The sequence below is a fragment of the Ctenocephalides felis genome, unplaced genomic scaffold (genome assembly GCF_003426905.1).
Source record: "Ctenocephalides felis isolate EL2017-DRISC unplaced genomic scaffold, ASM342690v1 CF-g0.4_SCAFFOLD_01604, whole genome shotgun sequence".
NCBI classification, from domain to species: domain Eukaryota; kingdom Metazoa; phylum Arthropoda; class Insecta; order Siphonaptera; family Pulicidae; genus Ctenocephalides; species Ctenocephalides felis.
Genome location: NW_020537758.1, coordinates 43,952,308 through 43,979,945, shown reverse-complemented (window position 1 = coordinate 43,979,945; position 27,638 = coordinate 43,952,308). Strand labels below are relative to the sequence as shown.

General features: G+C 26.9%; 1 protein-coding gene across 1 annotated transcript in view; it reads right to left on the bottom strand.

Annotated features, from left to right (window-relative positions):
- The window catches only part of LOC113373810 (dipeptidase 2-like), a 100,641-nt gene that overhangs the window by 11,290 nt on the left and 61,713 nt on the right, over nt 1–27,638 (bottom strand). Inside the window, exon 2 of the mRNA XM_026614084.1 lies at nt 215–290. Within this exon, the coding sequence (XP_026469869.1) occupies nt 215–290 (76 nt within the window). The remainder of the gene's footprint in view (nt 1–214; nt 291–27,638) is intronic.

Genomic DNA, 27,638 nt, shown 5'->3' with positions numbered 1-27,638 from the left:
AAAAAAAAATATGCGATAGTGGGTCAAATAAGTTTGGCGACGACTCTCATTGGTAATAGTAATCTAGACCTCGTTATAAACCCTAGCAAGGTGGATACATTTTTAATTACATTATTTTATTGTTTATATAACTATCATTTAGAATTTTCAATATAGAGTGAATATATATATATATATATATACATATATATAATGTATGTATAAATTTACAAACCTGTCGACACCATCAAAGTCAGCCCCAATGCCGACATACTCAGCTCCAATCAGGTCCTTGATATAGTGAATGTGTTCTAAAACAAAGAGATGCAAATTATTTCATTGAAGTCCTGATATTCATTCAGAACATAATAATATTGTAATGTATTGTGCTTTGAAAACTATCTTTGGGATCAATAAAGAAAAAAGTTGTATCCGCACACACACACATACACGCACACACACACACATACGTCCATTTTTTCTAAGGTATGCCAAAATGTTCAGAAGGCTTAGAAGCGTAAAGATATATAAAAATTTTCATTTTCGATGTTTTTGCGATTACTATAACTTGCCCTACGGGAACTTAATGTTAAATTTTTACCTATATATATATATATATACGCTCAAGTTTTTCTGGATTGAGGATTCATACATTTAATAATTAAAAAGAAAGTTTAAAAATCTTAAATGAATAGGTATTCTAGCATAAGCGCCATGCCTAGATTTATTCATTTTTTAATACTATAACTTACAAATATTTTAAAAGAACCTTAAAATTGAGAGTCTATTTCTTTAGCATAGATAATACCGAATATCCCTGGACCGACTAATCTCTATATGCATCACAAATTTATTAATCATAATTATAAATATAAATATGAAAATAATTATACAAGTTATTGTTACTACAAACCTAATAAATAGCTCATTATTAATATATTGAAATTTGTCTAGAAAATATGCCGAATCAGGACTCAAAACATATTCTAGATTAATTAAAGCAAAGTTAACTAACTTCGAATTTTATCTAATTAGAAGCATTAGCATGCCATGAAAAATTTGTTTATAATGAATATAGTTTATCTTAAACTTTTAAAAAATTAATCATGTTAAATAATAATTCATATAAATAATGTCTATAATGAACGATTTTTAATTAGGTTTTTAATATAACAATAATGCATAATATACACTTACATGATATATATATACATATATATATATATATATATATATATATATATATAAATATTTATATAGATCTTTCAGTCTTTTAAAGCAAGCTATCAAATATTTATAACTTTTCTATATAAGTTTTGATTGAAATCCATACGTTTAGGATAGTCCGGAGGTTATAAACTTCAGTAGTAAAACAATATTAAAATTGAATGAATAAAAATGTAAAATAATAATATAATAATATATAGAATTCTGTAAGAACCCATATCATTGTTGTAAGTAAAACACTAATAGATATAGAGAATCGTCTAGTCATTATGCACTAGAGTATAAAATTATATATTAATAAATAAAATTATATAATCAAATATAATGAAAAAATGTCTAGCTTATTGCCAAATTTATGCAAATGTAATTAATATGAAATTTCTTTATAATATGATTTTTTGTATAGTAAAGCACATTCTCAAAATATTTCAACTTTACATGAAAGGTGAAATTCATTTACTTTGAATAATAAGTAATAAGTTTCAATTCAATGGTATAATATCTCCAAACATTTCACAATACGTAGGCATTATATGTATATAATTATTAAACAAACTACAAAATATATAAGGAAAATAAAGATTACAAAAACTTTTGTTATTCTATTCGTTTTGACATATTTTTCATTATAATTAGTTGATAATGAAGATACACATTTATACGAAAATAATTAGCATTAAAATGTATGAAAAATTGGAATTACGGACTTTGTTATAAAAACCAATGATACTTTGTAATGCATTGCATACATTATTTTGTAAAACATAAATATATTCGACACATCCGAGGTAGAATCAGTTTCTATATTGAATAAAGTCATCTTTTTCTATGAAGTAATGCCTTTGAAGATTTAACACACACGCACACACGCGCACACACGCACACACACACACACACACACACATATATATATATATATATATATATATATATATAGTGTGTGTGTATATATGATTAATTTTTTGGAGGATGTAACATCAAGTAAAAACTAAATAATGTAAAGATTTTTAAAACATCTTATTTTTCCATACGTTTCGATGTAAGTTCCTACGCCATCATCAGTAGTTTTGAAATTCTCAGATTTACCTTTATACATATTAACAATACATAACTTGCGAATAATTGATATATGGAATAAAGCACTAAGTGATTACTTTTTTATAAAATATTTTTAGAAATTAGATAAAAGAGATGCATTTCATCCGAGGCGACATTTTCCATAACTTATAAATAATGTTGAAAATAATAATTTTGAAAAAATAAAGATTTTTTAAAATTTTTTATTTTTTACTTGATGTTACGCCCTTCAAAAAAATTAATCATACATTTTAATATCAAATTTAAACACCTTCAAATATATATTATATATATATATATACCAAAATAAAAAATCACAAATTCAAATATATACCCACACATGAATTTAGATGTGATTGCATTTCCGCAGTTCAAATCCTACAATTATCCTTAATAAAGATATATAGCTTATGTATATATTTCGGTAACAAACTAATCCCATATCACTATAGTTGATCATACTTGTTATTGCCAAAAGCATTTGATTTTGCATTCAGAACAATACAGGCAGTTCGATATATTGAAATTAGGTATTCCGGGTGCAGGTAGAGCTAGTACAAAGGCTCATTGAAGAATTGATCGCATGCATTCAAAGGACAAACCAGAATGTCATACAAAAGATATATTGCATTTTGGGAATGTTAATTTAAATTTAGAGATATTGTTGTAAGCGATAAATTCAATTCAATTCAGTTTACTGAACGGATTACTTATAATTGAACGTTTTATTTTACATAGTCGTGAAAAAACCCTCATTGTCAGTAATCATCATTGCTCATTATAAGTAAACTAATATTCTGTGAATCGACATTGAAACCGATACAAAGGAGATTAATATTTATCTATTTTTTGCTCGTGGGTATGTGTTCAAGTAAACTGAACCGGGTAAGAGGTTCCAGGTTCGATCCTGCTTCGAAGAACCTGATATCAAGCAGTAGTGACACCGGTTTTTACTTGGAAATATAGAAAACAATATGTTTTTAAGTGATAATAGCCCTCAACCGGCATTGCTGCATCAATAAAATATTCACCTTATTACAAAAATTGTAATTGGGTAAATATTGCAATAATAGAAACAACTGTTTAGGTAGCCATCTGTAAAATTGATGTAGTATTAAGTCAAAGTAACTTAAAAGACTGAATTTAAGTTCTAGTTTTAATGAAAAAAATAAGAACATGGTTTTAAAATGTTTAGGATTGTTAGAACTTTCTATTGATCTATTTTTTTTAGAGACATATTCTAAACTTTCCCCAACTTTTGATTTAATATGACTACATAAGTACTATTTTACATTTGTTCGTACTCTACATTTATAAATTATTTTCGTAATATACATAATTTTTTTATATGGTATCATTGTAATATTGTACTTAGGTACATTTATATATTTTACTTGAATGACCTAAACAACAAAAAAAATAGATTACACTTTCTCTACAGTTGATCACATGCATTCAAAGAACAAACCAGAATGCCATACAAAAACATATATTGCATTTTGGGAATGTTAATTAAAAATGCAATATATTGTGTTAAATTATATTAACACTCAACAAGTTAACTGAAATTAATATTCATAATATATATTTTTTTGAATTTTTAACTGAATGAGATACGTGTTATTCTCAAAACTGTACATTTTTAAATAAATTTTAATTTTACCAAGGAAGTGGCCAATAAAGAATCATATATACTAAGATAAAAATAATTTTGACATAAAATCAGATCTTCTTTAGTTCTTTATAAATAACCCGAGCAACAAAATAGAGTTAATTAACTTGCCGTAGAGTAAGTTATAGTAAAGAGCCAAAAATCGAAAATTAAAATTTCTGCATATCATCACGTTTCAGAGGTTTCTGAACACATTGGCATCCCTTAGAAAAAATGAAAGTGTGTGTGTCTGTTTTGTGTGTCCGCATTTATCGAATGGTTAAAAAAAATCGATTCCTATTGATAGAAAGATGTGCTGATTAGTTTTTGGCAAAGGCAGATCCAGTCGTTATAGAGATACAAAGCAAAGAGTGCAGAAAATACAAATCGAGTTTTTGAGAGAACGAAGTTGAATGATCGAAAAAAACATTCAATTTGTAATGATTGGGAGAAGTGGTAATTAAAAGACAGGTCCAACCATTTCGAAGATTCAGAGTTAAATGTACAAAAAATGACAGTTTTTGAGAGAACTAAGCATCCGATTACTTATAATTGAACGTTTGGAATCCGATTGGAATGATTCAAAAAACTTTCTGTTTGTGTTGATAAAACAATTTGAAATTATTTCAGGTTTTAATTTTAATTCTAGCTAGAGTTCTAAAGCTGACTTATATACCTTAAATAAATAATTGTAACTTTGTAATTCAGTTAATATAATTCTCATAAATATCAGACAATGTGACAGTGCTTATAATAATCTATTTGAGATCATTTAATATTCTTCGAACATTTCGTCACGGTACGGGAAGTACCAGCAATTTGCCTTAAGGCACGATGCCATACACGACTAGGTAAATTTTCTCCACAATTTAATCTGGTTTGGTATTAATACTATCTTTGTATCCAAACAATCTGATTGATTAAAATCAAAATTATTCCCGACCTAATCCCATCTCCCAACATAATATAGAAATGTTTATATCTATATCGGAGTGTTTTTGTGCAATATACTATACGACCCACGTCAAATGTCCCAAAACTTTTGAATTATTACCATGTCGGGCCCAATTTCTAGGGCATTGTGCGCGCCTTAGCGTTACGCAATGGATTATGTTCGATCCAATTTCATAACTTACGAACCATATACTTTCTATCAATTTCTTAAGTGTATTTTTGGTATATATGTCCGACTACTCGAATTAAGGTGAATTACGCTCTTAGCCAGTGATACAAATTGCTTCATTAAATGGTTTTCGCCCATCAGCCGTTTGACCTTTACCAAGAGGCAAATGGACTATTGCAGAAATTAATATAGAACATTAACCTGGATGCAAAGCGACTGAGTTAATGATGCACTTCAAAACTTTTTAAATAGTTCAAATAAAAAACAAAATATGTAATTACTATCTCAATAAAAATATTTATCTCCCATAACATTTAAGACCAAAATCCATTTCAGTTCCCCAGCCCTTTGATGGCACGCTTATCATCATACATTGCTTGTTGATACATGATTCAAATAACATTTGTAAACTAAATATTTGATACGCGAATATCAATATCATATATAAACAAACATATTGAATATATATTTACACAGCATATATAAAATGATAAAAATAATCACGTTCGATTTGAATACCATGTTTACCTAATACTTAAAACTGTGATTTATGTCACCACGATTGAAAAAAAAATTACACTATATGCAAAAAATATACGTGTGTTAAGTTATTAGAAAACTATTTGAAAATATTATTTTTTTATATATTTAAATAGCAAAGATTCTATTAGCTTTATTTAAAAATTACATAACTACTGTGATACCTCGCATTACGTACCTAATTCGTTCCGAGAGAAAGTTCGTTGTGCGAAAAATTTGCTATGCAAAACGCGTTTACATACAAATAGACACAAATTAAATTAATTCGTTCTTTAGTTTGAAATACGGTCATAGAAAATAACAAAATTAAGACATAATGTAAATAACATATAATTTACACATAATTAAGACATTTAAAAAAATATTACTGATTTAGGAAATAAGTTATTATCAGAGTTGCACTCTTTTCTTTTGTGCTTTTTTAGCTTCTAAATTTTTAAAATAACTATCTATTTTTTCAGTTAATTATTCATTTTACAAGCCGTCAGTATAATGATATTATAATAAGTCAATATTTTGCAGATTTAATATAATTTAATAACTATTACCTATTTTATTACTTATTTATATATTATTTAATTTATTTACTATAAACTTATTTATATTTAGTTAATTTTAATTATTTTCAAATATAACTAGTATGTTTGCTGCAAATATTTTTTAACAATTTAATAAGTATTTCATTAAGCGTGATAATTCTTGTACAACATAATTATTTCCTTTAACAAATTTTAGGTTATTTTATGATATTTTAACAAGTTTAAGTGCCTAATATTATAATTATTATTTTTTTAAACAAATTGATAAATATTTTTACAATACAAGTATTTTCTTTTACAACTTTTTAGGTACTCTAATAAAAGAAATAGTTTGTTTCAAAATTCTTCAAGTGTTTTTAAATTATAATAATTAAACTAATTAATAAGTATATTAACGATAACAATCATACAAAAATAATAATTATAAAAAATATAATGAGAAAGTTTATATAGAGCTTACTTTAGCCGTTGTTACAATACAAGTTATTTAACAATAAACATCTAACTTTGAAAAAAAGTATGAGTTAAGTAGTACATCATACCATTTTTATAATTAATATAAAAAAATATTATTAAAATAATTGTTATTTATAAATTTTAAACTAGTCCATAGAACTCGAATTGAAGAATGCTTTATTCTGGTTGTATGAACCGATTTCAAGAAACTTTGGTGAAGAAACCATAGTTTTGAAGTGAATTTTGAAATAGTGATTGTTTTTCGATTCTTAATTAAATAAAAAATATGTTTCATGTTTTCACTAGATTAATGTATATGAGGTCCAGAAATCCATTTATAACAATTAAATTTATCTACATATTAGCATTAAAAAAAAACAAGATGTAAATGGTATTTTGCACTAGGGCAAGTTGCATAAATTTCCTGGTATGTGAAAATAATGGATTTGATCAATAAATACTTGATTAAAAATTAATTATATATATATATATATATATATATATATATATTATCTACTTATTTAATATCTAATATCTTTTTGTTTACCTGTTTAATTACATACCTCTCTAAATGTCTTGCAAAGTTATTAACTTGGCAACATTTGGACTTGCTTACCTTTCTACATTTCTATCCAAAAACTTGTTTCACCCTGTCAACATGTTTACATGTCTATTCGTCTATCTTCACATTTGTCTACTTGTCTACCTGTCCACTCATCTACCTGTTTAGCTATCTACCTATCCGCCTATCAATAATATCAATATTTCTATAATATATGAATCAATAATGATTTTTAAAAAATTTTAAGCCATGAATTGTCAATGTTTTTCGTTTTTACCGCAACAAATGTAATCAATTGTTTATTCCATCAATATAAAAAAGTTCATCAAGTAAATTGTTTTAAATCATTCGAATTGGATCTTTTGTTCTCTCAAAAACATCAATTTTTACACTCTTTGATTTGTATCTTCGAAACTTCAGGACAAGTCTTTCAAAAATTTATCATGAATCACTCAAATCGGTTGATCCTTGATCTTGAAATCGTATAATCTCTATATAAAATACATACCACACGCACACATACACAAACATCTATTTTTCTCAGGTATGCCACAATCATCAGGAGTCAGGATTAATACAACTTATTCTATGGAAGTTAATAAAAAAAAGATCAATGAAATGAGGAGTAAATAAATAATGAACCAAAAATTACTGAATAATAATAACAGAATAAATTAATACCTGTGTATCTTATCCATTACCATGTCGGTAATAGGTTCAGAACTCCTACTAAATCTAGTTACGCGAACGTTACTGCACTTTAGGCATTAAATTCATTTCTCGTATATGATAATATTCGAATAGAAAATTGTATTATATTTCGAGCAAACTCGCTGCAATAGTAATATCTCGTTCGGAGCTCATTAACTTTACATACACACAAAACTGAACTATCCGCGTGAATATTAATTGGCGTTAATTACGAGAAACTTCAGTTAGTTTCAGTTCAGTTATTTTCAGCGAAGCTTTTGCTATTTGTTACATTATGCATGCAGGATAGCAAATACTAACAAATATACAATACTGGCGATAATATAATTAAAATTCAATTAATAATTAACTACTAAGCATCAGCAAATTGCACTGTTTTTGGCACAGCAACATTTGCTTATAACTGATCCATCTGCAAATGATAATGAGGTTTCCAATAAAGTAAAATTAATTAATTTTCGATTTATTTATTTTAGAAATATGGAAAATAATCAAAATTGCACAATATTATAGATAATTATTCGGTAAGAGAAAGGATTTGATAATGGAATATGATATAACTCATATTAAATATAAAATATGGACTTTAGATTCGATTGTCATCGGGTATGTTTCTTTTTGCCTATAATGCACTATGACTCTTAGTTTTTGAGTTAATTAGCTATGTATTGTTTTTTCTTATTGAAATTTTAAATATTATTTTAAATATATTTTTCTAAATTTATTTTTGTCCTGGTTTGAGTTGCTAAATGATGTCACAGATCAAGTGTCAAAAAGTATAATAAACAAAAAAAAATTCCTAATGGTTTGCTAATAATTGTGAACATGTTTCTACGTCGAAAAAACAATCAAAATATAATAATATATACCCAGAATTAAAGTATAGTACAAGGACTTTTTTATTGCACATTTAATCCAGAATGTCCAAAATGCTGTTTTAAATTTAAAAAGTATTCTTAAAATAGAAAAATGTGCATAATCAAGAAATTGCAAAATGATTATATATTGCATGATATGAGATGTTCTAATACATAAGAAAATCGAACATCCAACTCATCTATGTATCAATTTTTGGTAATTTTGTTACGACATTCGTTTCATTTATTTAATTTTTATTATATTAGCCTAGTATTACATGGAGGAAGTAATATAAATAATTATGAATAGAAATTTAAATTTTGATAATGTGGTTGGCAAAAGAATAACTCGCTTTATGCTAGATTTAGAACTAGGAAATAATTTTTGCTTGTAAGTTTGAAATATTAATTAACTGTATTTAATTAATTAATATTGGATAAAATTATTTTATTAATTTTAAGAATAATTTAGAAAGAATTCTAAAATGAACATGTAACAATATTTAATTATCAAGAAAATTGAAGTTCAATAATATTTTGCCTTTTCAATAAATTTGTATTTTAAACTTCTATTAATTAGATAGCATTAATTTTATAATATTTTTTAATATTTTCATAAATCTTGAAGTATCTCATTAAGCAGACAGCAGGTTGCTGTCGTATAATTAATATCTTATGGAAGTACCAATAAGAAATACTTAATTTCAGAAACGAATTTCAAAGTTATCACATAATAAAACAACCATATGACATTAACAATGAAATATATAATGGAAGAGAATATAAAACGCACAAGTGTGTTTTATATGAAGTATACCATTCCTATCTAATTACAGATAGTTATGTCATCGGTATACAGTAGATAAGAAACATTTACAAAATTTTATTTTTTATCATTCTATTGAACTTCCATAAACATTATTATTTATATTATTATTATGTTTCTTTTCCTTTTTGGTTTTGCCATTACAAATTATTCAAATTGTTTAATAGTCCGTTTCTCTGGGAAAAGTAGTTGTCCAATTTTTACAAGCAAATACCTTTTCATATACATTACCTAATTTTTATGAAATTCGAGAAACATTTAAATCTTTATAATGATTTGAATCTTGACGAACAACAATTAAAAGCTTGAAACATTTCAGTTAAAAAAACAAAGTAAAATTTATTGCCAGGAATAACTTTAATTTTTACACTTATAATTCATAGTCTAAGCTTAGTCTTGTTATAATTTTGAAAGTTGATTATAAAATTGAGCACAAGATATTATTAATTTTATTTATCAAAATAATTGAAAAGACTTTCCGGAAATGTACTTATATAAAAATCTTTTTATCTTCTCGATGAATTTATTATTTATGTATCAATTGATTCTAGTACACTTGTCGGATACTTGCTGTTCCACTAACAATCCTCTATACACAATTTATACCAGTTGCAATAAAGTTTGCAGATAAATAGAGCGATTATTTTTACTAGCAAACGTGTAAACTTTGCCGCAAAAATGCGAAATGGAAGTATAAGACCACATCAATTTATTTGCAAAGATTTGAAATCCAAAACTGGTTTTCGAATCACGTTACTTTTCTATTCCATGGTGAAGAAATGTAAGGTTGTAATAATAAAGTGTAATAAACATGAGATTAAAAATAGCATGAATATAATAAAATGTGATGTGTTTTAGTATGAACAAAACTGAGAACTAGGTAAGTACACATCAAAATTTAAAAGTCAATTTAGATGGGTGGAAAGGTTTTTCGGAAAGAAAAATATTAATACCATCATAGCTGTGTTTCTATAGATTTGTGTCATATTTTATGATATTTGTTCAATTTGTTCAATTTTGAGCAAAAACCAATGGTTTGCATATAGAATGACAATTTTAAAGAAGTTGTTATTTCACACAATTTTATAACTTTTCTTATGCCCTTACTATAAAAAAATATAAATTTTATTACACATAAATGAGAAAAGAATACTTTTTTCTTAATTATCAATTGATGCTGCATGGTAATTTTTAATTTGGCACTGAACACTAATTGAAGAAATTTCAGTGCATATATTGTATTGAATATCTATAATCCATCTACTTAATTATTCTTCTCAACAGTTTTAATTTTAGATTGAGCAAAGATAGATAATTTGCCGGTTTTTATGAAAAACAAAATAAATATTGTAATAGTTTGTTACAGAAACAAGAATGAAAAATCAATCTATCAAGATTTCTTAAGATCACAAAATATATATTGCCAATTAGGAGAAATATAGCAAAATTTCAATCATGGAAAGTCATAAATATGTGGAAGAGAACGTCTTAAAATTTAGAAATATTTAAGGTATTTAAAGTATAGACTTTTTTTCACTATCTTGCATTAATGACAACTATTTCAGTTGATTGGCACTAAAATTATGGAATCTTGCATTTCAACTTTAAACGTAACTTCACATCAAAATGTCCTAAAAGTGAATATACCTTAAGTCAGATGGATTATATGTACTCGGAGAAAATTTGTTTGATTTATAAATTCTCCTCCACATATATTTCTATTTTCGAGCATATAAATTCGAAGCCAAAAGCTTTTGTATTAAGATGCCCCAGTTCGCTAATAAACGTACAAGAGAGGAATTAATTGAGAAATAATGAGAACATTTCGCTGCTGGAACGTCGGAACGGTTTTAGAACAAGAAGTTTTGCTTTGCCAGCCGATAAATCTCTCGGTATTCGGAATCCGTTTGATTTGTAGCCAGGAATGGGTTCAAAATATTCTGGAAATGTGCTTTTAGAAAATGGTTTTTATTTCGTACGTGTCAGAGCTCATAAAAGGTATAAATTTTTGTTAGACGCTTCTGTCGTCGATACAGATATACAGCTTTTTCATAAGACAACATCTGGGTATAATATAATATATATATTTACTTAAAATAATATGTAGAGAATACTCATAAAATTATACGAATTAACCATTTTATTTATATATTTTAATTAAATTATAAATATTTGGGCGTATGCTATTGTACTGCATGTTGTATATTTTCAATATAAAAACAAAAGTTATTAACAGAGTTTATAAAATTTATCTCAAACTACATTCAACTACAATCAATTGAGCAAATAATTTTCGTTCAAAATAATATTTCAAGCATTTTTTTCTTTTAAATCAGCATAAATTTATTCTTATCAAAACAAATATAAAAGTTGTTGTAAGCGTCTTAAGCAGAAACATTTCAAAAGATTATTATATATACGTATTTCTGTATAAATCCCAGAATGAAGCTTAAAAAACTTTATGCACAATCTCAATAACGACTGTAAATGCGACGTTTTATTGCATGAAATAAGAAGTAGTTAAACCAAGTATTTGCACAAACTTTCAAACATGTAATAAATGATCTCAGTAATATCGAGGAAGCAGTTATTGTACGTAAATTAGTTTTATTAAATGTTCAAGTCTAAACTGAAGCTATCACATATTTTAGTATATCACCGTTTATACCATACCTCAGATTTCTTTTATACATTTCAAAATTTAAGAAGTATTTGATCAATATCAATACTCCATCATTTGGGAAATTGGATGAAAATTAAAGGATCTACTATAATATCAGCTACATAAACAGTTGAATAAACTCATTTACCAATAGTACATCTATCAATTGATAAAAAAACTAAATTGATAAAAAAAAACTTTGCAAAACTATGAAAAAATTAGATTTTTGAAAAAATTAAAATTTTTTGAAACAATCTGCCTTTTTGAAAAATTTGATTTTTTTGTATTTTTATTTTGAAAAGTTTAAACATTTTTTTTAAGCAATCGCACTGCATAACTGATTTGGAGTTGAAATATCAAAGCGCGTGAGCGCCCCGTAGTCGTCTAACGTCTAAATTTTCAGTACGAAACCCATATAAACGTACACAAAATTTGTACTTATTATTATAATTTTTATAAAATATCTCATAATGCGATGTACATATGTCTAATGTTTAGTTTTGACCGCCAAATGGCATTATTTTTTACATTTTTTTATTAGATCTCCGAAGACGCTGGACCTGCCTTAACCAAAATTTCACCAGTTGCTCATTTCGTCAATACAAGTAAAATGTTTGAATTATTTAAATCGGACGCTCCGTTATCTCAAAAACTGAAATACAATTTTTGGCACTTTTTGCTCTGTATCTCCGAAACAACTAGACCTGCGTTTGCCAAAAACTAATCAGCACGTCTCTTCATCAGTAGGAATCTAATGTTTTTTGATTTATTCAAGTTGGTTGATCCGTGTTCGCAAAATCGTCAATGAAAATATATATCCGCACACACACACACGCACAACACACATATACATTTTTTCTAAGGTATGCCAAAATATTCAGAAACCTCTGAAACGTAAAGATCTATAAAAATTTTCATTTTCCTACGGGAAGTTAATAACTTACAAACTTTTCAAAGAATTGCATTACTGCATTCTATGCATCATAATATAATTTCTTATTTACTTCATAATACAAGAAAAAAGAGTTTTACTCAAATGAATGATGTGAAAATAATCAGAAGACAACATCACGTCTCGCAAAGTAAAAGTTCTAAGAGAACATTTTGTGAATGAAGAATATTATTTAATACAGAAGCGTATGTATATTACTACTTTTGATTATAGAAACCGAAATTCTACATGATTTTTCCATCGAATTTTTCCTATTTATATTATAATTAAATATTATTCTTAATAAATATAGTGAATAGTCAATCAGTTTCACATTCAAGCGCAGCAGCATATATTTTCCTCGGCAGAGCAAAAAAAGGCATTCGCAAAAGTGTTGAACGAATCGCAAATGTAAAGCATAAACATTTCTCATGCACTGTCACCTTATAATGTATAATGCATCAAGGAATATTGCAAACTGTCTTGGAAAGCGCGAAATAGTTATTTTTATAAAAAGTAGAAATGTAGCTTGAGTGAAAAGCGAGGATCACCTGTGAGAGAATTTTCAATCAACTGGAAACAGCATTAGAAAATGTAATTTGAAAATGATTAAGACGAATACAATTTTTGCAAGCACAGCTCTAGCTAATCAGTCAGGTTTGTGTACATAGTCATTGAAATGTTTCTTTTGCAACTGGAATATAATTTGTTCGAACGATTTGTATATTTAAACTGATAGTTAATTTATTAACGGGCATTAAATAGTAATATTTATTTATTGAAGTTAAACTTCTTTAGGCGACTAGGGAGTAAATCTGTGAAAATGCAACGGAAGTTGCGTTACGCCTGAACTGTTCGTCATTCGCTCTCGATGAAATCATTTTTATACGGGTCGATTGTGATTAGTCGTCGTGTCGAGTGAAGATCTTTTGTTGTATGAGTACCGGCATACATCAACGAAGAGATCCGATTGCCATTAGATTTTTAACAAAAACAAAATATTAAGACAAGTTCTAAACGCTCCGATTTACACACCAAATTTGTACCTGCATCAAAACACTAACCTTCCTACTGTGATTGGAGAAATCAAGATACACGCTCAAAACTGTAAAGCAAGAGTTGAAAGCAAGATATTTAACAATATTTTACTTATAATATCATTCTTTAGTTGTACTTTTATTTATTTCTCTTGAATTATTGTTTACTATTATTATTATTTTATTATTGATATTATTATTATTATTATTTATACTTTATGCCTTTATTAATTATCTGTTTATTTCTATTGTCATCAAATTTAGTAGTTAGTATAAATTAGAAAACGTACCAATGGGTGGTTCTCTAAAAACATGATACCTTTATTAAGTCTCAGATTAATTACTAATTGTCTTTTAATTAGAAGAGAGATTGTAATTTAAATATGAATGAAATGATCTTGATTTAATAAAAAATGCCTTGATCAGAAGAATATTTTACCCTATCTTGTAAATAATTAATAGTCAACCAACTCTATACAATTAATTATAATCAAATAATACTTATAGTAAAGTAATGTAAAATAATAATGTAACCCTATGTTATTTATACATACACAAACACACATACGGGCACCTATACGTACACACACCTAAATGTATACTCAAAAACACTAGTAACGATAACAAATTCTAATAAGTATTATTCTATTTAAAATTATTAATACATATATTATGTGAGGAATTAAAAAAGTTGAGTTTCGAGCAATGTTCGTTGACCATCATTGCTACTCTATTCACGGAACCGTTTAACCCTTTCCACTCGGATGCAGCTCCGGCGACAAAATTCATGTAAATCACGGAATTTGCGAGTGCTAAGGGTTAATATATAGCTTTTTAACATACAAACGATACGGTTTGATCTTACTCCTCATCTCGGGCATATCCAATTATTTTTTTTCTAGTATCTCATGGCAAACAATTAAGCCATTTACTGTATTATGAAAAAATATAAGACCTGCACATTACTGTTTTTTGCTTAGATTAGTATTTTATGTTTAAAACATTTAAATTATATTTATTCTAATGATATATTATGTAGTATACGGTTGTGACAGACAGTAAAATGCGTTAAAAAGCAATATATATATATATAAAGGTTTTGGATCTATGTTAATGCCCTTTTTTGTATGATTTGATTTTTAGACTAATCGTATTACTAATCATTCGTATTTATCACAGTATTTTAATATTTCCACGTGTACAAATGTTCATATTTTATTTAGTTCAATTTTCTCCTAGAAAAGTACTAAATTAACAAAATTTAGTTTACTTTTCTCATAGAAAACTACTAAAATACCAAAATTATTGATAGTAAAAAATGTAACATAACGGTATTTAATCTACTCTACAATCACTTCATAGAAAATTTCCACGCAGTACTTTCAATATTTTCAATATTTTATACATTTTTCATTCAAACCGAGAGAATGCTTAATATAGTTGACCCATTAAAAGAAGAAAGCATATTTTTGTTTAAAGTAGTTTTTACAAGCTTTTACAAGCTTTTTAAAAGTTTACTCATGCACTAAAAACTTCTGTTTTTTATTAACTTCCCGTAGGGTAGATATAGTAATGGAACATGGGCCTACAATCGGAAAAGAAAATTGCAAAGGTAAGTCCAGCCACTTTGAAGATACAGAGCTAAATGTGCAAAAATGGCAGTTTTTGAGTGAACTAAGCGTCAGATTTAAATGATTAAAAGACTTTTTTGCTGGTTTTAACAAAATAATTGGTTTTGGAAAAAAATGTTTAATTTTTTTTCCAAAAATGTACAATTTTGACTAAAGTTTTAAAATACTTCAAACAAATAATTTTAACTTTGCAACTCAGTTTATATAATTCTTATAAATATTACACAATGTTACATTATTTATAATAATCTATTCGAAAACATTTAATGCATTCTTCTATCATTTCGTTACGATACGAAATAGCAATTTGCCTTAAGGCACAATGCCATACACCACTAGTTTTGTTTATTTTAGATACTGCGATTACTTGATTGTACATTAGTAGAGTAAAATAATATTCAAACATAGAGAACTGAAAATAAGTAAATAGCTTTATATAGATATTTCTGTATATAGATATTTCTGTATATAGATATTTCTGTATTCGTATCTTTTATTAAGAAACCTTATTTTAAGCAATATCCTTGTTCGACATTTTATAAATACATCCATGTAGGAATTGAATAAATTATTACGTTTAGAAATTTGACACGTTATTTTACGCCTCCGAAAGTCGCATTCACAAGGAAGCGCTTATATCTTGTGCTTTATTTCATACAAAAACATGGAAATATAAGGAAAAAAAACATGTATGTACATTTTCTTTAGAATCTGTCTTGTTCAAAAGGAGATGTGAATAGGAATCGGTACAAAACTTATTTATCCGTTTGCGCGATGCGATTTGTAATACATTTTCCATTGCTGTAAGAAAGCGGGAGACGATCACACATGTATAAATATATTTGTGCGATAAATAAGGTTTAAGTATAAACACGAACACTTGAGTAAAAGTCCTTCCTGAAATAGAATTGGTGAACATTTTGTTCAAAGTGATTTTATAGGGATTTTCCTACGTAAAAATCTTTATTGCGGAAGAAAACATAGACAAACTCAAAAACCACTTTTAGCACATTTTGCTTATTATAATATGTATGCATACATATGCACGTATTTATTCTAACAAACACATCAAAACAATTAATGTATAATATTATTCAAATAAAAAAAAAATCTGACGGATGGACGAAAATAACTAGTTGAATATATACTGATTATCAAAATGTATTCTTAACATTATAAATTACACTAAAAACATTAAAATAATACTGCTTTAATAATAAATAAAAAATACACAAAGTTTTGTTATTTTTCTATACAAAATCGAAGCAGAAAATGCACAAAAACTTCACGACTTATAAAATTTAGCACAAGACTATTTTCTACTGAAAATTTCAGAAATTTCACACGTGATATTTACCAGCCCTCGGTCTATTATCTTATTCTTCGTCGCAAGATCAAGACAAACATGAATAATTCAAAGGTGCGGTAATCACGAATAAAATAATGTATGCAAATCTTATAAATTATGCGATGGTCGTGCGAGCTCATACACGTGTCAAATCCACGATGTTTTGCCCTGGCGCAAAATCTCTCGTTACAAATAATTTCTATTGACAAATATTGATTTATTTTGCCGTCGTGAATTGTAATTTGTCGCACTTGACCCAGTTGATCAGTCAGAAGGTAAATGAGTTTAGGATAAATGAATATTAATTATATTTTTGCAAATTATATTCTTTGTGGAAAATATGATAATCTGCTAATAATATGTAACTACGCGCAAAAGTATAAAACAAGGTGTTGAAATATGAAGTAATGCAAGTATAAACCATGAGCAAACATAAAAGCTCGTTGATAATTGTAATATAATGAAATAGTTTTTTATTAATTTATATCTGTTATATAAATAAATTTGTGTGCTTGTAAATCTACGTGTTTGCATAAAACGCAATAATTGCACAAAGTGCATGGCGTCTCCACCGTATTTTCATTAGATGTTCTATTTTATCATAGAATGCAAAAATAATGATTAATTAAAAATATATAAATAAAAATATATAATTAAAAAATATAGCTAATGATGAGTATATATAGATACAAAATAAATAAGTTCATCAAAAATAATATATTTAAGTAACGTATACATTACTTTTTTATTAAATTTAATATTTATTTTGATATTCTTATGATATATAATTTATAATACATAATAGGTTGTCAAATATCCCTTCCGCTTTTTTGCTCTTGGTTTAATACAAAAAGGCGGAAGGGAGATATTTGACAACCTAATATTATGGGTTTTATTAACAAAAAAGAAGATTAAGATCAATAATGATAATAAGTGTTTATCATACAAATTATAAGTTAATATTCACCCAAAATTTACTATAAGAAAGTTCTTAAACCGTGATATCTTAAATGCGTGAACCGATTTTAACCAGATAATTTTTTTGTATTACTTACTCTTAAATGTATGTATGAATGCATGTCATTACTTGTATTACGTATTCATAAATGTTATCTAGTATATCAAATTATATATCTGCTCAGATAATATTAGGAACTATATACGTATATATGTAAACTACATATATAAAATATGAAAAATAAAGTTTGATAACCTCAGATTTACTACTATGCATCAACATAAAGTTAGTGTTGTTTCATTGTTGTTAGTTGTGTTCTGAAATACTTGGTGTTACTTATATTCAGTATATAAGTTCATACTCAGTTTCTCTATCTATATATATATTACATTTAGAAACACTCTAAGGCGATTAAAATACACAGGTTAACCACCTGGAAACTTACGTAGAAAAACCGGTGTGCCCCAGCACCAAAGTCTATTCATATAATTTTTATTTGCAAAAACTAAAAATTCAAAATAGTATTTTTTAATTTCATTTCATTTTCATTTCATTTGGAAAATTGTAATAATAATTATGATTTCTTCAAGAAAAAGTAGAACTCTTTGGTCACTTATTTGTAAAGAATTACTCAATTTACTTATATAATCATCAATTTATTGACAAAAAATCAACAAACTAAAGATTTATTAAGCCATAAATCTATTAAAATACGTTCATATTCTATAAATGTACCATATATGCGTAATGGGCAGCAATAAATTTGGGATTAGAATTATTCAGCAAACCGCCCCTGGTCATATGACCCAGGTCGTAAACGCGACCATAACGCGCGCTGTAACAACTGCGATAAGCTTTAGCAAAAAAATAATATTATCGTTTTTTCTTCATCCCTTAATGCTCTAAAGTTTATGACCTACACTACATCTTTGACATGGACACGCATTCATGAAAAACGTCCAGTGATACTAACTTTCTGTAACAAGCTAAAACAATAATAAGTTCCGAGAAATGAGTCGTAAAATAGAAGCAGAGCTAGTACGTGCCATTAAAAATATATTACTGTAATTTTTTCACATTATTAAGTTATTCAGTTGAAGATGTTATAACTTTTCAGAAATTTTGTTTGTTTTACCATCGATGTACTTAAACAATATCATTTTCTTTGTTTTAATATTTCGATCATTACAGAAGTAATTTATCAATTATTAGTTATTAGTTATTCTTTAATTAAAAGAATTTTAATTAATGAAAAATACCCCAAGTTAACGTGTTCGTTAGTTTTCAATAATGTGTAAGAAATCCACTATGAATACTTTTAAACGCTCATAAATTTATTTATTTTTTTTTGATAAAGCCGATTATTTACACATATCTGAAAGTTTATCTAACTTGCCTCAAGGCAACATGCCGATACCAACCAGTTTTTTCTAAATTTTTCAGGGTTAACGTTTTCTTCTATATTTATAAATCATATTTTTACGTATATAATCATACACATTTAGCGCATACTTTTATCAATAATTTTACAAATACCAGTTTTAGCACAGTACCACGTAATTTTCTTCTTCGTTTCTCGCAAGAATTGAAATATAGTTCTTTCTTGCAGATTGTAAGCAGCCCTTAAATTACATAAATTATATCCGAGTTCAAAAAAATAAAATTATTATGTTGGAAATTATCTAGCAAGAGGCGATTCTAGATCATTTTGAACTTTATGTGCAGTGAACGACCATTTCTTCATAAAATATCGTTTCAGGTCCGCGAGAGAAAGAACAGTAAACATGTCATAACTTTACTAGAGCAGAATTTACGATTTCTTTTAAATAAAAATATATATCTCGAACTATTATTACACGTCTTCAATATGAATCTATGATAATATATATCCCGACCATTCCTGTTCATTGCACGAATATTAAATTACTGAAACACATACTCGAACTAAAGACCTGAAGAAATTTATGGATAGAGTTTAGTACCGAGCTGTAATAGTTTTATTTATTATATGGCTAAAAGTTATACTTGAAGTATTTTTATTGCAAACTAGTGGAGTGCATGTCATCGTACTTTAATGAAAATTGCTGGAACTTCTCGTACCGTAATTAAAACTATTGGTACGGAACCCCAAATGTGTACATTTTATGAAAATCTCTAAAAAATATCTGATAATTAGATGTGCTTAAGTCCAATAAACATTTTTGACTGCCAAATGATATATTTTTAACATATTTTTACAGAGTGTCCATAACCGCTGAACCTGCCTTCCCAAAAATTTAATCAGTTCTTCACCTTGTCAATACAAGTAAAATGCTTTTTAAATTATTGAAATCGAACGCCCCGGTCTCTTAAAAACCAAGTTACACTTTTTGCCCCGTATATTCGGAACGGCTAGACCTGCTTTTGCCAAAAACCAATTAGTCCGTCTTCTTATCAATACGAATCGAATGTTTTTTAAATTATTCAACTTGGTTGATCCATGTTCCCGAAATCGTTGACAAAAATGTGTATCCGCACACACACACATCCATTTTTTCTAATATAAGGATGCCAAAATGTTCAGAAACGTTTGAAACCTCAAGATATATAAAAAATTTCATTTTCGATTTTTTTGCGATTACTATAACTTGTCCTACAGGAAGTTAAAAATAAACAATAACACATATAAAAATAGTTATATATACATACTTAAAAATATTTTTATATATTAGTCGCGTTCTGGTTCTATCATAAATTTTTTTAGTAATAGATTTAAGATTTTTTCATACAAAAAGTGAGTTTAAAATTGTTTTGACTAAAATCTCACTAACTACATAGTGAAAAAATACTAAATATATATATATATATATATATATATATATAAATTTAATGTTTTAAACAAATCTAATAATATTTATTTGTAATTTGTAGGGATAAGTTCTCTCTAGATCTACAATTGGAATTTTACTATCAGCAAGTAGTACGGCAATTGATTAATTAGAATTAGTTTTTTGTTCTCAACTTCTGAAATGATTATTTAGTTTCATTATTATTTTTTTTCATTTGTTATTGTAAAACTTTTCCTGAATGAAAAATAGAGCGATAGTGAATCGTAATAAATTTTAAAATTACATATTTAAAAATATCATTAACCAACCAAACGCTCAAATAATTTTAGAACTCATGTATATATATATATATATAACACTAAGCACATATATTTTGTCTATTTTTCTTTTCTCGAATAACAATAAAAACTATTGCGAGCGAACTTAAATTCTGTTTTAATATAATAGTCAGAAAAAACCTTTCATTGTTTTCATTGCCCCATAATTACGTTAAGACAACTTACGTACATTGTCTGAATTGGATAAAAGCAAAATAGAGTTTCCAACGAATGCAATATTATTCAACTAAATAAAAGTTTTTTGCTCAACAAGCGAAACGAGCCAGCCAGGGGATTGTAGGTAGATAGGTGGCTGGTCACCATAATTGAAAAAAGAAAATCAGAACTTTTTTAATTTTATATTGTTTTATGAACATATGAATAGAATTCACTAAGACATTGTCTGTAATACAAATAATTAAAATACAAATTCCCCTTTATATAGGCATTTTTCGCATATAGTTCAGCCATTTAAGCTTAAATTAGGTAAGAATCTCGGAATTCGAGATTTTCAACTGAAAGTCAGTAAATACTTGTATATTGGCACCCTAAAGTTGTCTCAAAACCTACATATGGTAAGGCGTCAATACCATATGTAGGTTCTGGAACAACTTTAGAGTGTCAATATACAAGTATTTACAGACTTACAGCTGGGTATCTCGAATTCCGAAGTTAACTTACTATAATGGCTGGACTAATTCATTTTCTTATATCAAAGGGGGCGACCATTAATCACTTGAGCGAGTTTTTAAAGATTTTTGGACCCCCCTCCCTCTTGGTGATACATGGTGATATTCAAAATTACCACCCCTCCCCCACCCAACATCACGAGTATTTTTAGTTACGTAATAAATCTGTAAATTTTTCAATTTTTTTGAAAATGCTTGATTTTTTTTAAGTTAAGAAATTAATAAACGTGAAATCTTACTGCACCCCTTCCTCCCCTAGGTGATACTTAGTGATTTTTTGTCAAACCCTTCCTCCCCCTAAAAACGTCACGTGATTAATGGACGCCCCCAAAAATAATTATCCACGAGTTCGACATATATTGTATAATACCATATTCCACAACTGATATTTTATTGAGTTCTGAAAAACTAAATTTAAATATAATGACACTATTATAAAACTGCCGGATTAGTAAAAATAATAAATTTCCATTGATAAATTATTTTTATTCTTAGAATATTTAATTGCGGTACAGAAAGTTCCTGCAACTTGTTCTTGCCTTCATTTATAATTTATAATTATTTTTTAAATAAAATTAAATATAATTAAGTTAGCATGTGCTCTTACATCAGATCTCTTTCTAATGTTCAGAGGAAAACTACAAAACAAAAAATGCTCCGTGTATTTATTTATGTGTTTGGAAACTTCAATCTTTCATTTGTTTTATTTTGGGATAAAGTAAAACTATTTAATTGTAGTTCACCAACTTTTTAAGTTTATCCCAGGTAGAACCTACTTTTGTAATACAAATATTTAAAATGTAGCAAAAAAAACTTTTAAATGTATTTTAATATTTAATAACAGCTTGAATTTGTATAATAGATTATATATATATATATATATATATATATATATATGTCTTATATATATATACTGTACATGTAATATCACTAATCTGATTCTTAACGGTTAGTCGAATTTTTATAAATCATCTTAGAGTGTGTTAATACATATACAAAAGTGGTTCTAAACTGAAAAAATGTAGTAATTATGGAGAATAAAATGGAAACATTAGAATCATATTTTCATTGTTTGACATATGAGAAGAGAACTATGAAAATGTCAATTCACTTAAATATATAATGCCAATGAGTGAACCTTATACATATATATTTATTATATATATATATATATATATATATATATATAAGCTGCAGAAATTACCATAAGTCCTAGTCCTTTCAAAGTACCTATTTTCCAAATTTCAAAGTTTAAACTATCAAAGGATTCCTTTAAGCCATGAAGTATTATTATTACATCAAAAGGCTTCAGTTTCAGTTTTGGTTTCAAGTATACCTTACCTTCGTACTTGTACCAGAGAAATGGACAATTTCCTAAGTCTGACGACTCTTGTTAATGCACACATATATATATATATATATATATATATATATCATATTTACATATACATTTATATAGCAATAGTCGTCAGACTTAGGTAATTGTCCATATTGCTGGTACAAGTATAAGTTTAGGTAAGATTTTTCCTCAGTTTCCAAATTATTTGTAATTTAAAAAAAAATTATACAAATACAAATTGTTCAATCTATGTCATACGATAATATAACATAATTATAGTAAGGCTCATATCACTTTTCTATAATAGCAGGCGTTTGAATTACATGCTAGAGAGTAATGATATATTATTGATTTTTCTATATAATAGTAATGAAGAAAAAAATAAGTTTTATACAAATTTTATAAAGTAGGCCAAGTGTCTACATTATCACATGTCTATAAAATCAGTAAAGTTGTGGAAGTAGTAATTCCAGTTTTTAAATAAATTAAAAAAATATTATAGTGAGGTTTAAAACAGCTTCATTATATAGTTATACATTAATATGGCAAGCCTTCGTAAATATTTTATTTATATAATGTTCTTCTATCCACCTATATCTGCTCGGTTTTCCGTAAGAACCCATATATTATTCTAGCAATAATCTGCATTAATCTTTTGAGGGTTGCTTCGCGTAATCTCGGTTCATTTTCTCGAAAGCACAGCACTTTAAAATGTAATCTGGCTCAAAGTTTGTGTCTTCTAATTAATATAATCATTTTTTCCGTGATATCTACTAAGGCAAATCTTTTTCATAATGGAAATACTTATTCATGCCCATATGGAATATAATTAATTCATCAGATATGCACAAAAAATGAGTCTTGAGATATGTCAACGCCTTTAAAAAAATTATTTTTGTAAGATATCAACGCCTTTAAAGAATTTATTTTTGTAAGATATCAACAATTTATATATTCTAATAAGGTTCGTTATGATTATAGCTAATTTTTGTTTTCAAAACCTAGAGTAATTTTTAAAAAAAGCACTTTAGCATTGGCTGCACAAAACACAATATATAAATTAACATTTGCAAGCCTCCAAGAAAATCATAAAGAATCAAAAGGGCTAATCATAAAAATACTTTTCATAAATCATGATTAGCCCTCACGTTGATTAATGTTGAATAGAAATCTATAACACTACTGATTATCAGATAAAAATAGACGTGTTTTCAGGAGAAGCGTCAAATAGAAGTTTATTTATTAGTAAGGAGCACTCGGAGCACATATTAATAATTATTGAATAACTGATTCAAGTATTAGATCAATTCACGAATATATAATTAACAGCGTTATATGATGTATCAAGAAGTAAAGATTGTTAATATATCTACATATTGTTAAGCTTGTATTACAAAAACTCATTCATTTTCTAACAATCCATCATCCAACCTTCAGTGAACAAATTGAAATTCGCGCTTTATTGAATTTTTGTCTCGTTATCTATTCGACTGTCAGCCTCGGGCTCAGAATTGATTCATCTAGCAACATTTCATATTCAAATAATAAATATTTGTTGGAAGCACAAAACCCAATTATGTATTCTAATACTGCGTGGGTCTATAGTTGCCCTACAGTTACTAAATATAGTAGACAAATGTTTTGAAATCAATGGTAGAAAAGGAGAGGTCCTAGAATTATTTTATTATATTGGATCAATGTAAATAATCCGTGTAAAATAATTATAAGAATATGTATAATAAATTTATGATTTTGAATAAGGAAAATGAAATTTCTACATTATTATTGCCAAAAAGCAGCTGAGATGTGCCAGAAATTAAAATAATAAATATACAGTATATGTATCGTAGATTGAATGAAACACATATGAACAGAATTTGACAAATTAATGCATTAAAAATATGAAATTAAGAAATAATCAGGGCCGGTCCTACCTTGAATGCGACGCATGCGAAAAATACGAGCGCACGCCTTGGGGGGGCGCCAATACAATTCAGATATGAAATTTTCAATATAGTTGTTGTTGCAATATAATTCAACTAATATATAATTTCTTTGCACAATATTTTTAAAATAAGTTAAAAATTTCACTTTAAAACAACAAATGGGAAAGTAAAGATGAATACAATACATACAATTCGGCCCTTACGATATAAATTAGGAGAAGTTCGAGATGCAATATTTTATATCGTAAATAATAAAAAATTAAATTAAATTAATCCAACATGAAGTACCAGTGTTATGTTATGGTTATGTTACGTAATAATGAAAGGCTAGAATTTTTTTGCTCTCTATGATTTGCTCAATAAAATAAATCGCCCAAGATAAATAAGTAAAATGTTTCAAGAAGCCAAATATTAATTAATGAAAATAATTTTAATAAAAGTATATATATATATATCTATATATATATATATATATATATATATACAAACGCAATTTTTTGAGTAGATTTTAGATTTGAGTAATTTTTTGAGTAGATACTAGAAAGTTTATTAAAACTCGATTCTTTATCATTAACATTATTAACAAATAGCAATGAAAATATATGCACAGCTGTAGTTTTTTAGGTAGGTGTTTATATTTATACTAATTATACATTCTAATAATTTTCAAAAATAATTATAAAAAATAATTGATTGCAAATTTGCACTTCATGTCATTAGATCCATGATGACTGCTTAATAAGATGCGGTTCAAATTAGTTAATTGCATATATTTTTAATTGATAGTTTTTTTTTAGTTTTTATTTAGCAACTTGTAGGATAACTCTAAAATAATTAGTAATTTTATACATTTGTAGTAATTAAAGTAATTAAGAAACCTGAAGTACTCACTGAGAATTTTGTCATGTACAAATTTAAATCTAATATAATAGTTTTATATTGTTAGAAGCTATTATGTCAAGTTTGAATAAGTTGTCTATTTTAGCATTAATTTTTCTAAAAATAAAATTCAATACTCATTTCATAATAGTGTTTAGTTTAATTTAAAATTTTAATATTTTATTTTCCAAATATTATAACTACTATAAGCTAATGATAATTACTTGTTAAATTCAATGATAGCATAATTTTGACTATTACTCTTACAAAATGCTATCCAAAAGACGACTTTTCTTCAGTGCTTTTGCTTCATTTATGTCATTAATTTTTATGTGTGCTGATTAATAAAATAAAGTTTTGTCTTTCAATATTTATAATTCCAAAAATGTGACCTTTATAATGAGTGTTTTGCCTACCAATGCTAGAGTCCTGTGGCATGCGTATGGACTAGGATTTGGGGTCATTAAGCTATGCCGACATGCATAATCCTAAAACGGGTTTATTACGGATGAGTAGAAAATCCAGGCAATAATCCAAAATGCTTCATCTCGCGGTTATCAGAACAATGTAGCATCTCTAATTATTTTTAATGGTAAAGAACGACTTAGAGTTGATTTAGTATTTATTATTGATTAAACTCTTGATTTTCTTGTATTATAATAAATACAAGAAAAAAATCAAAATTAAAAATATCCCAAAAGATTTAGTTCGAAGTTATAAAGTGGACGGTCAGAAAAAATTGGTTCCTGACCATACTCATGATTTCAGTCTCCCAAATAATGTATATTTTATATATATATATATATATATATATATATATATGTATATATATATATTAAACTAATATAATATTGCAATGTCATAAAATTGAAAAAAAAAACATTTACTTACTGTTTTAATAAATAATAAATTGTTTAACAACAGGTTAATCACCACGATAAAATGAGATAAGTAACCACATGTGCGATGGTAACTTTATTAGATAGTTGGATTAGTTGAAAATGTATCAAGAATGGAATTGATATATAAAAAAAAATTACATTAAATCCTGTAAACGGGCTCGCCCGTAGGTAACGGTTAAGAGCGACGGGACTTGTTTCAGAGGTCCCGGGTTCGATACCCACTTTGAGCAGCCTGTTGTCAGGCAGCAGTGACAACGATTTTCACTTGAAAATATAGATAGCAATATGTTTCCAAGTGAAAATAGCCTTTGTCCGGCATTGCTGCACCAATAAAATGTCAGCCCTATTAGATTAATTCTAATAACAAAAATCATCAAATATGGATGGATTACCCATTGGGTTACCATCTAAAAAAAATATGGAGTAAGGAGAAGTTTCAGCCCAACAGCTCATAGGAGGTAAGTTTCTGATTGCTGTTAAAAAATAATAAAGAAAAAAATCCTGTAAACACTATTTTATATGACACACAAAAATGACTGATATGGCCTTATATTAAAACTCATTGTAGATAAGTCAAGAAATTTACAGATGTATTTACTAGATATATATATATATATATATAT